At 37.8% G+C, this 16,741-nt stretch overlaps 1 protein-coding gene across 1 annotated transcript in view; it reads left to right on the top strand.

Moving 5' to 3' along the window:
* TTC33 (tetratricopeptide repeat domain 33) overlaps window positions 1-8,540 on the top strand; it is a 31,564-nt gene extending 23,024 nt beyond the window's left edge. Inside the window, exons 3-5 of the mRNA XM_049767701.1 lie at window positions 1,503-1,584; window positions 4,741-4,872; window positions 8,041-8,540. Coding sequence (XP_049623658.1) covers window positions 1,503-1,584; window positions 4,741-4,872; window positions 8,041-8,394 — 568 coding nt within the window. The 3' untranslated portion in view covers window positions 8,395-8,540. The remainder of the gene's footprint in view (window positions 1-1,502; window positions 1,585-4,740; window positions 4,873-8,040) is intronic.
* The last annotated feature ends 8,201 nt before the right edge of the window (window positions 8,541-16,741 follow it).

The raw sequence follows: 16,741 nt of genomic DNA, 5'->3' as shown, positions 1-16,741 counted from the left end.
AACGGACGGGTAGGGAGAACAATTTGGTGATGGATGGGAATCCCTCCTGATTTTATGTGAATATGTACCTAAAATATTATTGTCAGCAATATGTAAGCCACTATGATCAAAATAAAATTATATTATAATAAAAAAAAATTGTCCCTGGCTTGGGGGGACCATATGGGACGCCGGGGGATCGAACCGTGGTCCTTCCTTGGCTAGCGCTTGCGAGGCAGACACCTTACCTCTAGCGCTACCTCACTGGCCCCATTCTCTTTCATTTTTTAATTTCCATTTGGTGTGCGTTAAAAAAGAGGAAGTTTTATATGGCGAATATAGCTTAAACTTTATATTTCAACAGGAAAAGTAGGGATTGTCTTATAGGCCAGAAAATATGGCAAATTACCCAGGAGTAAATATCTGGAGTAAATCCTGAGCATTGCCAGGTGTCCTTTTCCCCAGAGTTTATTAGTAAGCGTAACAGGTCATGTGTGTGTGTGTGTGTGTGTGTGTGTGTGTGTGTGTGTGTGTGTGTGTGTGTCCTGAGCATTGTCAGGTGTCCTCTCGTAATGGGTGTGTATGTCTCCTGAGCGCAGATACAGGAGTAACCCCTGAGTACTGCCAAGTGTGGCCCCAAAAATATTGAGGCAAATGACAAGGCTTAAGGATGTGGCTTTGCCTTAGGTTGGGTTAATTTTAGCATTTATTTATGAATAAGATGGATAGAAGAAAATATATGCAGACAACGCTTAAAGAGCAATTTTGGAGGTGACTTATCAGCCCCAAAATAAGTTATCTTGGAGAAAAATGTTTCTAGGTCTCTTATTTACATTTTGCTATTTTTTTATTTATCTTATTTTGGTTTTTGGGCCAGACCTGTTGACACTCAGGGGTTACTCCTGGCTATGCGCTCAGAAATCACTCCTGGCTTGGGGGACCATATGGGACGCTGGGGATCAAACTGAGGTCTGTCCTGGGTCAGCTGTGTGTAAGGCAAATGCCCTACGGCTGTGCTATCACTCCTACTGTTATGCTATCGCTCTGGCCCCAATTTTTTCTTTATCTTTTAAGTCTTCCTGCTTCTCTTAACATTTTCAGTTCTTAATAAATATATTTATTTCTTGACTGACATTATTCCTTACTATCTAATTTTTAAATTTGCTCATGTTGAGGCTGGAGTGATGGCACAGTGCTAGGGCATTTGCCTTGCATGCGGCTGACCCGGGTTCTATATCCAACATCCCATATGGTCCCCTCAGCCTGCCAGGAGCAGTTTTTGAATGCAGAACCAGGAGTAATCCCTGAGTACTGCCAGGTGTGGTCCCCAAACAAAACAAAACCAAAAAATAAATTTGGTCATGTATTCTCAACAAATTTAATAATAAATATTTTAATTTAATACTTAGTATTAAATAAGAAAATTATAAATTTATAACTATAAATTTACTTATAAATCTATAGTACATTAATATATTAGTTATAATATTACTGTAAATATAATGTAACTTTAACAACCACAGATATCGAGAAGCAATTCAGAAATGGGATGAAGCACTACAGTTAACCCCAAATGATGCTACCCTATATGAGATGAAGTCACAGGTAATAATAATGTGAATCTCTTATGTTATAAAACTGTTGTTTGGGGAGAAATTAAAGTAACATTTCCTTCCCTTTTTCAATTACAGTGTGTTTTGGGAAAAATTTCAATATTATTAATGACTGCTTTATGTATAAAATTAGAAACTTATTTATCCTAAAAATGAAGTTAACTTGGGCGGATAGATAGCATGGAGGTGGGGCGTTTGCCTTGCATGCATTCAGAAGGACAGTGGTTCGAATCCCGGCATCCCTATGGTCTCCCAAGCCTGCCAAGAGCTATTTCTGAGCTTAGAGCCAGGAGTAACCCCTGAGCACTGCCGGGTGTGACCCCAAAACAAACAAACAAAAATGAAGTTAACTCTAACTTTACCTTTAATTATGGTAAGATATGAGTAGATAGAGATCTTTTTAAAGGTATCAGTGATCTCTTAATAGAATGCTTGAGGCCAGAATGATGGTATGGTATATAGGGTGCTTTCTTATATATGTCTGATGTGGATTTGATCCCTACCAACCCATATGGTTCTCCAAGCCTGCCAGGAGTAAGCCCTGAGCACTGCCAGGTGTGACCCCCCCAAACAACAACCAAACAAATAAATAAAATGTTTGCTTCCTTTGGAAATGAATTATGGTGGACCTAACAATGATCTAATTGCTTCAGAATATAGACAGATTTCTGGACACCTCTGGACATATTTTTTCGTTTTAATTTGGTACCACATCTGGGCATGCTCAGGGCTTACTCCTGGCTCTGTGATCAGGGATCAATCTTGGCTCTCCTCAGGGGACCGTATGGGTTTCAGGGGATTGAATGCAGGTCAGATGCATTGCAAGGCAAATGCTCTACCCACCATGCTATCTCTTAGTCCTGTGATCTGATATTTCTCCAAAATGACTGTTCTGGCTAGAGACATGGGATATAAGGCTTAAGGTTCTTGCCTGGTATTTTGATTCCTGTCACTATATATGATCTCCTGAACACCAGCAAGAGCCACTCCTGAGCACCAAAGCCAGTATAGCACTATTAGGTGAGATCCAAAAACAAAACAAACATGGTGGACAGAGAGATAGTACAATAGGTAGAGCATTTGGTCCCTTTGAGCACAGGGGCAGGATTAAACTCTGAGCAGAGCTGGATGTTATAAAACAAACAAACAAAAGTATCTAGGAAAAAGTCAGAGGACATAGTTTATTAATAATTAAAAAGCAGGGGCCGGAATGATATTATAGCTTTTGCCTTGTATGCTGCTGATCCAGGACTGACCCAGGTTCAATCCCTGGTGTCCCATATGATTCTCCGAGCCTGCCAGTAGTGATTTCTGAGCAAAGAGACAGGAATTTATCTTGGGGCCTCACACAGCCATGTTCAGGTTACTTCTTCCTGGCATTTGCATTCAGGAATCACTCCTGGCGGGCTTGGCAAGCACCCTACCCACTGTGCTATATCTCTGGCCCTGGCTTTGATTTCATTTTATCCAGGAAGTACCCAAATAAATTATATATACTGAATGAAATTATATATGGACATAGATTTAGATGTCTTTCATTTTAACTTTGAATATATAGATATTTAAGATAAGAGTTGTCTTGATATGTACATAGTTAAGCAATATTTGTGACAAAATATGTAAAATGAACTGCCTAATTTGTTGGTCATGACAAATCTTATGAAATGCATATTTACCATAAGATTGTAGGGAAAAATCTGTCTCTATTACTTTGGAGCATTTTGTAAATTTGTCATTTTTCTGCAATAGGGAATTCATATAGAATATTCTTTTTTTTTTTTTTTTTTTTTTTTTTAAGTTTTTGGGTCACACCCGGCAGTGCTCAGGGGTTACTCCTGGCTGTCTGCTCAGAAATAGCTCCTGGCAGGCACGGGGGACCATATGGGACACCGGGATTCGAACCAACCACCTTTGGTCCTGGATCGGCTGCTTGCAAGGCAAACGCCGCTGTGCTATCTCTCCGGGCCCAATATATAGAATATTCTAATGATTTTTGTTTGGGTTGGCTGTGTGTGTGCAAGGCAAGCACCATACCTGCTTTACTATTGCTCCAATCCATGTATTTATTGTTTGTGGGGGTGGTTCACACCAGTAATGCTCAGAGGTTACTCATGGAAGTGCTTGGGGACCAAATGGGGAGCTGAGGACCAAACCCAAATCTGCTGCTTGCAAAGCAAGCTCCTTACACACCATATTATCTCTCTTAGACTGCTCCAACCATTTAAATGATTTTAATAGCAGGAAAAAGTTTGGGAATATATATACCTATTTAGGGCTGGGAAGATAATACAAAGGACTAGAGAGTATGCATGCTTTACATTTAGAAGAGAAGTTTGATTCTACTCCCAAAACATTGGGGACTGACCCCAGAGCAATGCACCAGGAGTAGCCATTGAATACCACTGAGTGGGACCCAAAAAGAAACAAATTTTCCCAATATAATCACAAAATCTGGGAATCCAAAAAATAACTTTGAAAATAGAATAAAGAGGAATGGACTAGATTGCTCAGACAGCTCTGGGCCACCATGGGTAGAATATTACCATTTGGTTTTGACCAGGTGGACAGTAGGTCAGTGATAAAGATTATGTTTTCAGAAGTATTTCAGAAGTAGAAACTATACAGTAATATATATATATATGTATATATATACACATATATATGTATATATATACTGAATGAAAGAGGAGTGGACCAAAACAATTAAAAAATGCTATTACTAGACTAAAGATTTTTTTTGGCCACACCCAGTGATGCTCAGGGGTTACTTTTGGCTATGCGCTCAGAAATCGCTCTTGGCTTGGGGGACCATATGGGACACCAGGGATCGAACCTAAGGTCCGTCCTGGATCAGCTGTGTGCAAGGCAAATGCCCTACCACTGTGCTATAACTCTGGCCCCCTAAAGATTTTTTTAATGAAAAGGTTGGGTTGGGATGATAGCTCAAAGGACTTCGTGTGGGAAAACCTGGGTTTGATCCTTGGCACTCCTGGAGAGTTTATCTGGGAGCTTCCCCTGGCACTGTGTGATGTGACCCCAAAACAAAGATAAGAAAATGGAAGGTGTTGTTTACGTTTGATTATCATCCTATAGCTTGCTAATTTATGATTCTTACTGACAAGGTTTGTTTTCTTCTTTTTGGCCCTAGGTCCTCATGTCTCTTCATGAAATGTTCCCAGCAGTTCATGCTGCGGAAATGGCTGTCCAGAGAAATCCACATTCATGGGAGTCTTGGCAAACTTTGGGACGTGCTCAGCTTGGATTGGGAGAGATAGTTTTGGTAACAAGATTCTTGTCATACAGATCTTTTATTGTAATGTTTTTCTTTAGCTGAACAAAAATGTCATTTATCAAATTTTAACAAAAAGTAAATAGCGAATTGCTGCTTCAAGGCATTATTCGTAGATAAAGATCATTATTACAGAACATCTTGGTCCGTTTTAAACACCTATTATTGTCAGGGGTAGACTTTTAGTTATTTGGTATCCTGGATATTTAAACAAATATGAGCGTGAATGTTCACTTTTGGTAGATACGAAGTACAAAATAACTAATAGGTTAGTTCTTTGTGTTAATAAATTGACCACATTATAAAGTGGTATTTGTATCACCACGGAGACAAAACCACCAACAGATGTTACAGATGAAGGGGAAAAGTAGAATATATAAAGACCTTATGATAAATACTTAGAATAAAAAGTTCCAAGGCTTACTGGGCAAATGGAGATGGGTAGAAACTTACGAAAATGGAATATTCATTTTCTCAAGTTTACTGTAGACTGATAGTGTGTCTCTCAACTTTTCTGGAAGATAACTTGCAGGTTAGAATTAGCTGTGAGAACTATCTTGGTTTTGTTTTTGCTTTGTCAGGGTTATCTATACCTGACAGCTAACACAAATGGACCAAATCATAAGACAGTACATAGATAAGTAGAACATGCAATAAGTCAGTAGATAATTGTAGATAACTACAGAGATAGATTACTGTAGAGTAGATAATTCTGTTGATAACAATTTAGTCTTTTACTTTGGGGAGTTTGGTTTGGACCAAATTCAGAAGTGTTCAAGGCTTACTTTTGGCTCTTTGCTCAGGGATCACTCACTCTTGGTGATGCTCAGAGTATTATGTACAGTGCCAAGGAATCAAACAAGGGTTGGTAGCATGCAAAAAAACAATGCTGTACTGTCTTTTTGGTTGCATTATTTAAGTTAGATAATTCAGTATTTATTGGGGAAATTAGACAATTTTTGTTTTGTTTTGTTTTTGGGTCACCCTGGTTGTGCTCAGGGATTATTCCTGTCTCTGCACTCAGAAATTGCTCCTGGCAGGTATGGGGGACCATATGAGATGCTGGGATTCGAACCACCATCTGTCTTGGATTGGCTGCATGCAAGGCAAATGCACTACCACTGTGCTATCTCCCCAGCCCCAATTATTATGTTCTTCATTAGAAAATTTTATTTTTTTCTAGTAAAGATATTTTTCATTCATTCAAGACACTTTTTCCCCCTTCCCAAATCAGGCACTTTTTATTTGAAATATGCACCTGCATATTAGACATTTGCTACTATAAATTCCCCTCTTTTGCTTTGGCTGCATCTCTTAATTTTGCTACATCTTATTTTTTCTTTTTATTTTCCAAACTTTTTTTTGTTTGTTTATGCTTTTTGGGCCACACCCAGTGACGCTCAAGGATTACTCCTTGTTATGCTCTCAGAAATTGTTCCTGGCTTGGGGGACCATATGGGACGCCAGGGGATTGAACCATGGTCCGTCCTAGGTTAGCGCAGGCGAGGCAAATGACCTACTGCTTGCGCCACTGCTCCAGCCCCTTTCCAAAGTTTTTTTTTTAATTTCTTTGAGCTTTTTTTCTTTAATTCATAGGTTAGTCAAGGATATTTTGTGTAAGTTCTATGTCTTTGTTGATTTTTTCTAGTTTTCTTTCCATTATTGTTGTCTTGTTTTCTTTATTGTAGTCAGAAAAGATTCTTGGTATGATTTCATTTCTCTTAGATTTGTTAAAATTTGTTTTGTGAAGCAACACATGGTCCATCTGCCTAATGTGATTTTGTATAGAAAATATTTAATTTTGGGGGCCGGAGAGATAGCATGGAGGTAAGGCGTTTGCCTTTCATGCAGAAGGTCATTAGTTTGAATCGCTTCTCATATGGTCCCCCGTGCCTGCCAGGAGCAATTTCTGAGCATGGAGCCAGGAGTTTCCCCTGAACACTGGCAGGTGTGACCCAAAAACCACACACACACACACACACACACACACACACACACACACACACACACACACACACACACAAAGATATTTAATTTTGTTTGCAAGGTTACGTTTCTATTCTTTTCCTATTGGTTGAAATGATCTATATATGTCTTTTTCATACTTTCGTGCAAACAAATCTGATTTTTGTTGACCTTTCTACATCTTCATAGTGAAATAAAGTCTCCTACTAGTACCTACTGTTGTTTTATAGGTTAAATACTTTAAATACTCTCTACTGATATATACTTATAATTGATTTACCTTTCTGTGAATTGACTTAGAGTTATAATTTATCAGTATATATAATTATATATATAATTTTCTCTTTGTCTTTCATGACATATAATACATGCTCACATTATTATGATCTAACCTCTTGACTTCAAAGATATATATTCCTATCCAATCTTGGTTTTGCTTACGAAATTCAAATTTTTTTCATAAGCAGAAGACAAATTATGTCTTTTTAAATTTGTACTACAATAAAAATAACAGTACTTTCATTTGAATGAACTTTCAGTGTTCATCAGCAATCTGTCTGTCACTTTCTTCCATACTACTATATAACATTTCCTTACCCCACCCCACCATAATAATAATCCAGTGATAAGGTTGTAACTCTAATTTTCTTTTCGTTTTTTTGTTTTGTTTTGTTCTGTTTTGTTTTGGGGCCACACGCAGAGTCTACTCAGAGTCTACTCCTGACTTGGAGGCTGCTCCTAGTCATGCTTAGAGGCTCATGCAGTGCCAAAGCGCAAATCCTGATTTCCTGCATGTAAAGAATACTCTCAGCCCATGGAGCTATCTGACCCAGTAACCCTAACTTTATCCTCACACTCAATTTTTTTTTTTTTGGGTCACACCCGGCAACGCTCATGGGTTCCTTCTGGCTCTACACTCAGAAATGACTCCTGGCAGGCTCGGGGGACCATATGGGATGCCGGGATTCGATCCACCGTCCTTCTGCATGCAAGGCAAACACCTTACCTTCAATGCTATCTCTCCGGCCCCCATACTCTATTTTCTTAACATATGAGAATGCCATGTATTTATATGTAAGTTGTATAATAATCCAAAATATTATTATTTAATTGCTATAATCAGATATATGGATCATTGAAGATGCACTGAGTTTTTAAAACAAAATGGATAAAGCAGACAATTTTTCTCCATAGGCAATTCGAAGTTTTCAGGTAGCCCTTCATATCTATCCAATGAACCCTGAAATATGGAAAGAAGACCTTTCTTGGGCAAGAACACTCCAGGAGCAACAGAAAGTAGCACAGAGGAGTAAGAAGAGTGAAGCAGCAGTGGAAACAACACATTTATCATCGAAGTCAATTCCCGATTATGACTTTGAAAGTGATGAGATTGTTGCTGTATGTGCTGCTATTGCGGAAGAGCAGAAAACAGTTGCTGCAAATAAGACAATGGTTATTGTATCAGCTTCTGGGACTGTGGAGACTGTAACTGAGAAGGAAGATGGGGCTGCCCCACCAGATGGCTCTGTTTTTATCAAAGCCCGATGAAGCATTGCAGGAATTATATGGATTCGTCTTTTGACTGCCTCATAAAGACAGGAATAGGGACATTTTTTTCTGGAGAAATAGACCACATCTCCTGTTTGTAAAATAAGTTTTTCAGATGAGGCATATTAAAAATTAAGTGGTAGAGTTATTGTATAGTGTTTGGACTATACTTTGATAGGTTATGGTTTAAAATTTCAAATATTAGAAAACTGACGGCAATGGTTTGCAGTTAATAGAGTTAATTTAATTTAGATACATAACAAATGTGTTTTAAAGTCACAACTTGAAAAATAAATTCTCGGATAGTGAATAACTTGATGGCCAGTGTTATTATAATATTGACTCTGTGATTTTTGCTTTATTGCTAAGGAAATAGTTGATTTCTTTCTCTCAGAAATATGTGCTGTCAAACAATTCAGTTTACTATTTTTTAATTAAAATGCATCACAAAGTTTGAATGTTTTGGCCATTAGCTTTGAAGTTGTCATTTAGTTATTTGTAGCTATTTTGAAAGTTCAGCTGAAAATGCATGCTAACATGCACATTCTGAACATTTTTCTGATTGGTTTTATTTCTCATTTGTGACATTTGCTTTTAAATTATAACAGGTAGCTGCTATAGTTAGTATTTATTAAATATATAATGCACTAGTATCTGTTAGAATGGTGTTTTAATGAGAGTAGCGTAAGCTTTACCATGAACAAGTTTGTTCTTTTGTTTTGGGGCTACACTTGGGTACTTAGGAGTTACTCCCAGATCTGTAATCTTAGACATTGCTCTCAGTGTTGGTCAGGGACCAAGCATCCACTCAGTTGAAGAGCTGTGTCCCTGGCACCTACATGTCACTTGACATATGCATCTTAGAAAATAAGTAGCCCATGGGGGCCGGAGGGATAGCATGGAGGTAAGGTGTTTGCCTCGCATGCAGAAGGTCGGTGGTTCGAATTCTGGCATCCCATATGGTCTTGCCAGGAGCGATTTCTGAGCATGGAGCTAGGAGTAACCCCTGAGCGCTGCCGGGTGTGACCCAAACCCCCCTCAAAAAAAACTCCCCCAAAAAAAGAAAAAAGAAAAGAAAAGACGTAGCCCTCAAAGATATGTTACTTAAAAGTTGCATTGCTGTTTTGCTCAAAAATCGAACTTTTTTTTTTCCCTTAGTTTGAAAAATCTTGAATATAATTTTTCAAGTGATGATTTGAAATTTCTTTTCTAGGTAATATTTAAACTATTCATGATATGAAATAATCATACTTATGTAGCTAAATTTATCTTCTAAAAGCAGAAAAAGGAAGGTATGTTGGATTATTGGAATGCCATTGAGTAAGTACAGCATATGTACTTAGCTGAATATGATTTACTGTATAATTATATTGGAAGGCTGGGGATGTGATTCAGTGGCAAGGCAGCATGATTTTGATGTTGTGAGGCCTTGGGTTTAATCCCAGTACTGTGAAAACAAACAAAATAAAAAAAGCTAAAATAAAAATTTAGATGAAATTCCATGGGAAAAATAAAATACATTGCAGAAAAATTATTATACCCACAATTTAATAATGTCATTACTAACATGAATTATTTTATCCTACATGTACTACAGTGCAATTATATACTAATCGTGCTGGGTACTGTTATGTCACACTCAGGAAGCTATTATTAGTATAAAGTTAGTTTTATATCAGAGAAGAGATTAGAATAAATTACTTATTTTAAAGGAGATTTGCCCTGTTGGAGAACATATAAGGAATGGTGGGCATTTTTTATCAGAAGGTTACATAAAAAAATACTTTGTTATATTTATCTCTTTTTCAGAGTAGAGAAGTCAGCACTTGCCTTGAAATGTATTTTCTTCTGTTTTATGTCAGAAAGGTAGTTACGGTTAAAGAGGGCAATTTTAGAATGATCTAAAAAACAAGTATTTGTTTCTTAAAATGGAATATTGTCAAAAGGTAAAAAGGTGAGTATCTATAGAAATAAACATTCATCATTTCTTTGTTGTCTTGACTTCCAGGTGCTTAATTGTTTGTAATTTGTGGAAAAGGTTTCATATTTCAAAGATTTTGTTTTAGCATTTGAAAAGTTAGATTGATGTTTTGAATATATTATAATATATAAAATATGTTGTATGCCAGTGCATATAAAGTAAGTACTCAGTAAATGCTACTGGCTATTCCATTGAGGGACTGGAATTAGTTCAGAGATACTTAGCTCTTCATTTCTTTTGATTATGAGGAAGGAAAAAAAATTTATATTGTTTTTTTTTCTAAACTGGAACTAAGAAGTTAACTACTTTTGATGTTATAGGGGATTTATGTTTAGCAAAACTCCATCTCAACCCCAAAAGAATTAAGACTCAGGACGGACTCTACTAACCACTAGATTCTAGTTATGAAATCAATACTAATTAGCATTTTTATGGCAGATTAATCTCTTTATTTAGATATCAAACAAGATGTAAGCCAAAAAGGAACTATAGAGAAGGCAAGAGGAAGCTCATTTCTCCAGCACCCAAAAGAAATGTTTGATTAACATGCTTCTATGCATGAAGAGAAATAAGCATACATTGTTTTAGAAAGATGAGAATACTTACATGCAGACATTCCCTGGACTTATTAACTGTCAAAACTGATTCTTTTGAGAGGGCTGAAGTGATAGTATAGTGGGTAGAATGCTTGCCTTGCACTTGGCCAACCAGGTTCAACCTCTGATACCCTTTCTGGTATGCAGAGCCCCTCCAGGAGTAATTCCTGAGTGCAGAGCCAGTAGTAAGCCCTAAGCACCACTAGGTATGGCTACAAAACAGATTCTTTACAATCTAAAAGAATAATTGGTATTTATAGTTATGATAGAATTAAAAACATTTAATAGACTTTCCAAAATAATACTAAACTTGAAAATGATATTGAATGTAATTTGAAAATTATATGGCATAAGCACTTCATTTCTCAGCACAGTATCCATCCAGGCTGTGTCTGATAATCTGAGAACCATATATTACCCTTTTGTTTCCCCAATTACTTTAAACCATGATTACATTGTGTTCATAATAAGTTTGTTTTTTTCCCCTTACAGTTACAAAATTGTTCATGATTGAGTTTCAATCATACAGTGTACAACACCCTTCATCCTTCACCAGTTTCCCTTTCCAACACTACTGTCCCCATGTCCCTTTCCTCCTCCCCCATGGCTGTCTTTGGACAAACATTTCTCTCTCTCTCTCTCTCTCTCTCTCTCTCTCTCTCTCTCTCTCTCTCTCTCATTGTATCTCACTATGGTTTGCAATATTGTTACTGAAGAAGTATCCTGCATATCACTGTCTCAGTGCGCAGTTCTTGTTCAGAGTGATTATTCCCAACTATTACTGTCATGGTTCCTTCTCTGCCTTAACTACTCACCCCTGCTATTTGTGGCAAGCTTCCTACCACAAACTGGTCCTTCTGGCCCTCATTTCTATTGTCTCTGGATATTATTGCCATGCCCCCCCTTTTTTTTTTTCATAGTCCACAAATGAGTGTGACCATTCTGTCTATCCCTCTCCCTCTGACTCATTTCACTTAGCATATCCATCCATGTATAAGAAAATTTGATGATTTCATTTTTTCCTAGCAGCTGCATAGTATTCCATTTGTAGATTTAATATAGTTTACTTATTCACTCATCTGTTCTCAGGTACTTGGGCTATTTCCAGATTCTGGGTATTGCAAATAGTGCTGCAGTGAACATAGGACTGCAGAGGGTTTTCTGTATTGTGTTTTTGTGTTCCTGGAGTATATCCCTAGTATTGTTGGATCATATATGGAAGCTCAGTTTCTAGTTGTTGAGAATATTGTTTTCAAAGTAATGGAATATTGGAATATTATTTTCTAAAAAATGGCTGAACAAGTCTACAACATTCCCATCAGTAACGACTGAGAGTCTCTTTCTTCCTGCATCAATGCTAGCACTGGTTGTTCTAGTTCTTTGTAATGTGCACCAGTCTCTGTGGTGTGATATTTCATTCTTGTTTTGATTTGCATTAACCTGATTATTAGTGATGTGGAACATTTTCTCATGTGCCTTGTGGCCATCTGTAAAAACAGTATCTCAAATGTGCTAACAAATACTAAACATTGAAATGCTTTGTAAAGTATAGATACTAACACTCATCCTGTGTACAAAATTTACAATAGTAGTCTAAGTATGATAAGTCTTTAAGTTGTTGTTTTTTGACAAAATTATAATGTAAACAGATAAAGCCTTGTTTCATCTGGAGTTTGTGTTATCTGACCAATATAGCCTATTCAGATTTAAAACTAAAAGTATGCTTTATATAATGAATGAAGTTGAAAGTTTGTTTCACTATAGTGAGACTCATTTTTCAGCAGTAAAAGCTATTCATCACTTCTCTAATTTCAGGGTTTGCAAGTAAGAAAGCCTTTAAAAATCTACTCTGGACCAGCCTTTTTGAGCTTTGACTTCATGAAATTCATGTTTCTAATTTAATAGAGTCATAGATCTGCAGTTTTCTTCAAATCACTGGATGTACTGAATATTTTTTCCTTCTTATTAAACTCTATGGTATATTTTATAATTAATGGCATTTTAGGAGTGAGAAAGGTTGTTTCTTTTTAGTGCATTATTTTGTTACTTAAAAGCCAGCATTTGCATCCCCATCAGTGCTTCCCCCCACAAAAAAAAAAAAAAGATCAGGTGGTAGAAATATGGTTCAAAGTTTTGGAGCTAATACTACCCGTGGGAACTCCTGGTCCCTTTGACAACAGTGGTTATAGCTCAGACACCAAAGAAAGCTACTGATTTTAGACATATCCAGATAAAACATGGTGCTTTGCTGTTTTTTTTTTTTTTTTTTTACACATGATAAAACCCAGATATTTGGACTCCATAACTCAATGAGCTGAAATGCATACCCAGCAAACCTGAGCCCTGAGCAGCACTGTAAGCCACTCAGAGCACAAAGCTGAGCTGGTGTAACCCCTAAGCTTTGCTAGTTTTATTCTCCAAACCCTAAATTAACAACTTAGGAAGTTTGTAAATGACTTATTGTCTACATAAATTGAAAGGCCACTTTAGTCACAATTGTGCCCTCTTGAGTGGAAGAGAAGGGGGAGTGGGTGGGCCTTTTGTCAACTGTGAAGTGTGCCTTAGTGAGTGTTCTGTAGGAATTTAACCTGTTGTGTGTACCCAGGTAGAAAGTGGCTGAAGACAGATATGCATTTTGTTGGGAGCAGCAGAGGTGGGGTAACTTTTCATTCATAGTGCTTCTTTGGACAGCAGTTAACCCAGAAATCCTGATCTTTTTCTTCTTTCCTGGAGCATTTAACAAAAGGGAGTTTAGAATAAAGCATGTGCCATCAAGTCACATTCTCCACAATTTTCAGTTTATCCTGTCTGAGAAGCCTATAGTTATGTTGCCTTGCCGGATGTGGACTCTGCGTGATAGGTAAGCATTCAGCTTTGTCTCTGTTTGGTGCCACCTTGCCATCATTCCATTGCCATGATGGTAAGCAGGTCTTTCAGGCTTTGCTCTTAGGTGGCCATTGCTCACTCAGTCTTAAATGACAGCCTCTAGCCCAAGGTTCATGAATAAAATGGTCTTTCAAGTAGTACCAAAGAGGAGAAAAGTGTTATTATTTTATGACTACTTTAAAGGTGAATGCAGAATACATTTTGTTCGTTTGTTTTTGGTTTTTGGGCCACACCCGGCTGCGCTCTGGTTACTACTGGCCATCTGCTCAGAAATTGCTCCTGGTAGGCATGGGGAACCATTTGGGATGCCAGCATTTGAACCACCATTGGTCCTGGGTCAGCCACTTGCAAGGCAAATGCCCTACCGCTGTGCTATCTCTCTGGCCCCATAATACATTTTAAAGCAAACAAATAATTGGGGTTTTCCTAATTAAATTATGGCTTAGTTTTGGAGTCATTCCCAGGCAGTACTAAAGGTCAACTTAGTGTCTCCATGTTGCAAAACTTCCACCCCAGTTCTTTGACTTATCCTTCAGTAATCTTCGTGGTCTCTTATTTTTTTTTTTTTTTTGTTTGCATTTTTTGGCTTTTGTGTTTTGGGGCTACACTCAGTGAAGCTCAGGGTTATTTCCTGACTCTGTACTCAGGGATCACTCTTAACAGGCTTGTGGGACAACATGGGGTACCAGCGATCAAACCCACATCAGCCGCATGCAAGGCAAATGTCTTACTTGCGCTACTATCTCAGTGGCTTCCAGGCCTCTCATTTGTTAATGGAAATTCTACTGAAAATGGGTGTATTCAGGTATGTAACTCCTTGTTACAGGGCCTGAGTTACAACCTTGACTGCAAAAAATAAAGAAAAAAAGGTTGGAGAGATAATACAGTGTGGCTGATTTGGGTTCCATCCTGACATACCAGGAGTGATTCCTGAGCAGCACCAGGTGTGGCCCCAAAACAAAACAAAAGTTAATGATAAGTCAACATGTAAATATTTATTCAGGATACTTAAAAGGTCTAATGCAGGGGTCTCAAACTTGCGGCCCGAGGGCCTATTGTGGCCCTCAGTACAACATTTTGTGGCCCGCAGCTGGCATTCAAATATCGCAGTATTCACGATTATTCGCTTACTGAATAATTGCAATAAAATTCGCATTAGTAAGAAAAAAATCGCATTAAACATTCGCATATCCCGAACAGTTCTGTTCGGGATATGCGAATGTTTAATGTGCTTTTTTTTCTTACTAATGCGATTTTTTATTGCGAATATTTGGTAAGCGAAATCCCTTATGCGGCCCTGCCTCACCCCGACTTGGCCTCCTGCGGCCCCCAGGTAAATTGAGTTTGAGACCCCTGGTCTAATGAGAGGCTGGACAGATACCACAGTGGGTAGGGTGTTCGCCTTGCACGTGGCCACCCCAGTTTGTACCCCCCACATCCCATACAGTGCCCCGAGACTTCCAGGAATAACAGCTGAGTGCTGCTGGGTGTGACCTCCATACTCCAAAACAACCAAGCAAACAAAAATGGATCTAATGACTTAGGGTGGGGCTGAGAGAAAGCTCAAAGGTCTGGAGAATATGCCTTACATGTGGAGGTCCTCAGTTCAGTCCCTGGCACCACATGGTTCCCTGAATACCATCAGGTCTGACCCTGATGGTTCTCAGAATCTTGATGCTGGAACAGTACTGATCGTTCAAGCCCACACAGCCAAGTTACGTATGTTGGGACTGGCCCCCAAACCCCAAGAGTGTTGCTTGGGATGTTCTCCCAAAAAGGTATAGTGATTTGGAATTGTGATAGACCCTGTTATTTATTTCAGATTTAGTTTAAAAAAGTGAAACAAACATTCTCTGCCTACTATGTCAGCTTAGTATAATTTATATGTGAGATACACATATGATAAGTTCGACAAATGTAAATACTCATGTGGTTAGCTATCATATTTTTATCATTCAAAATGTGCTGAATTATTCACTTGGAGTCAGATTATTTTGACCCTCAACAACAGGACTCTCTTCATCTATTGATCTGTGTGTGTGTGTGTGTGTGTGTGTGTGTGTGTGTGTGTGTGCCTACAAATTAGATTTGGCTTCTCTGAAATTTCAAATAAATAGATCATACATATGATAATTTTCACCAGTGATTTTCAGGACTTACTCTTGGCTCTACATGCAGGTATCATTCCTGACAGTCTCAGGGTACTATATGGGGTGCCAGGAATTGAACCCAGGCCAGTAGAGTGCAAGACAAATACCCCTCCCACTGTACCATTGCTCCAGCCCCATATGATTTATTTTGTTGGGAATGATACATTTAGAATCTAATTTATGTTGTTGTTTAATAATATATCTCTTCTAATAGCTGAATATCAATCTATTGTATGGTCATATCACCATTTATAACTACCTGTTGATGGATATTTAGATTGTTGATAAACATCTAAGTTTTGATATAAATAAAAGCTGCTATGCATATATGTCATCAGTTTATGTGTGGATATATTTTTATTTCTTTTGGGTAAACTGAATTGAACCTGCATCAGCCACATGCAAGGCAAGCACCTAATCTACTGTACTGTCTGTCTGGTATTATGAAATTGCCTGAGTACTATGGTAAGGATGTTTATGTGTAATTTAGAGGAAGAGCTGAAACTTTGCCAGTCAATTACTAGCAGTGTATTTTAAAAAGTCATTAAAATTTATTTTAATGTATTTAAAATACACTTATTTAAATTTTTTATTTGCTAGGGTACTTGTCAATGTATTGTTACTGTTATTTGTGTATTAGCACATATAAGCAGTTAGTACATTGTCAGCTTATTTATTTGTGGATTTTTTTTTTTGGGGGGCTACACCTGGCTGTCTTCAGGGATTTCTCTTGA

Source organism: Suncus etruscus, chromosome 2 (assembly GCF_024139225.1).
Source record: "Suncus etruscus isolate mSunEtr1 chromosome 2, mSunEtr1.pri.cur, whole genome shotgun sequence".
Classification (NCBI taxonomy): domain Eukaryota; kingdom Metazoa; phylum Chordata; class Mammalia; order Eulipotyphla; family Soricidae; genus Suncus; species Suncus etruscus.
This window is presented reverse-complemented; position numbering and strand designations above follow the sequence as displayed.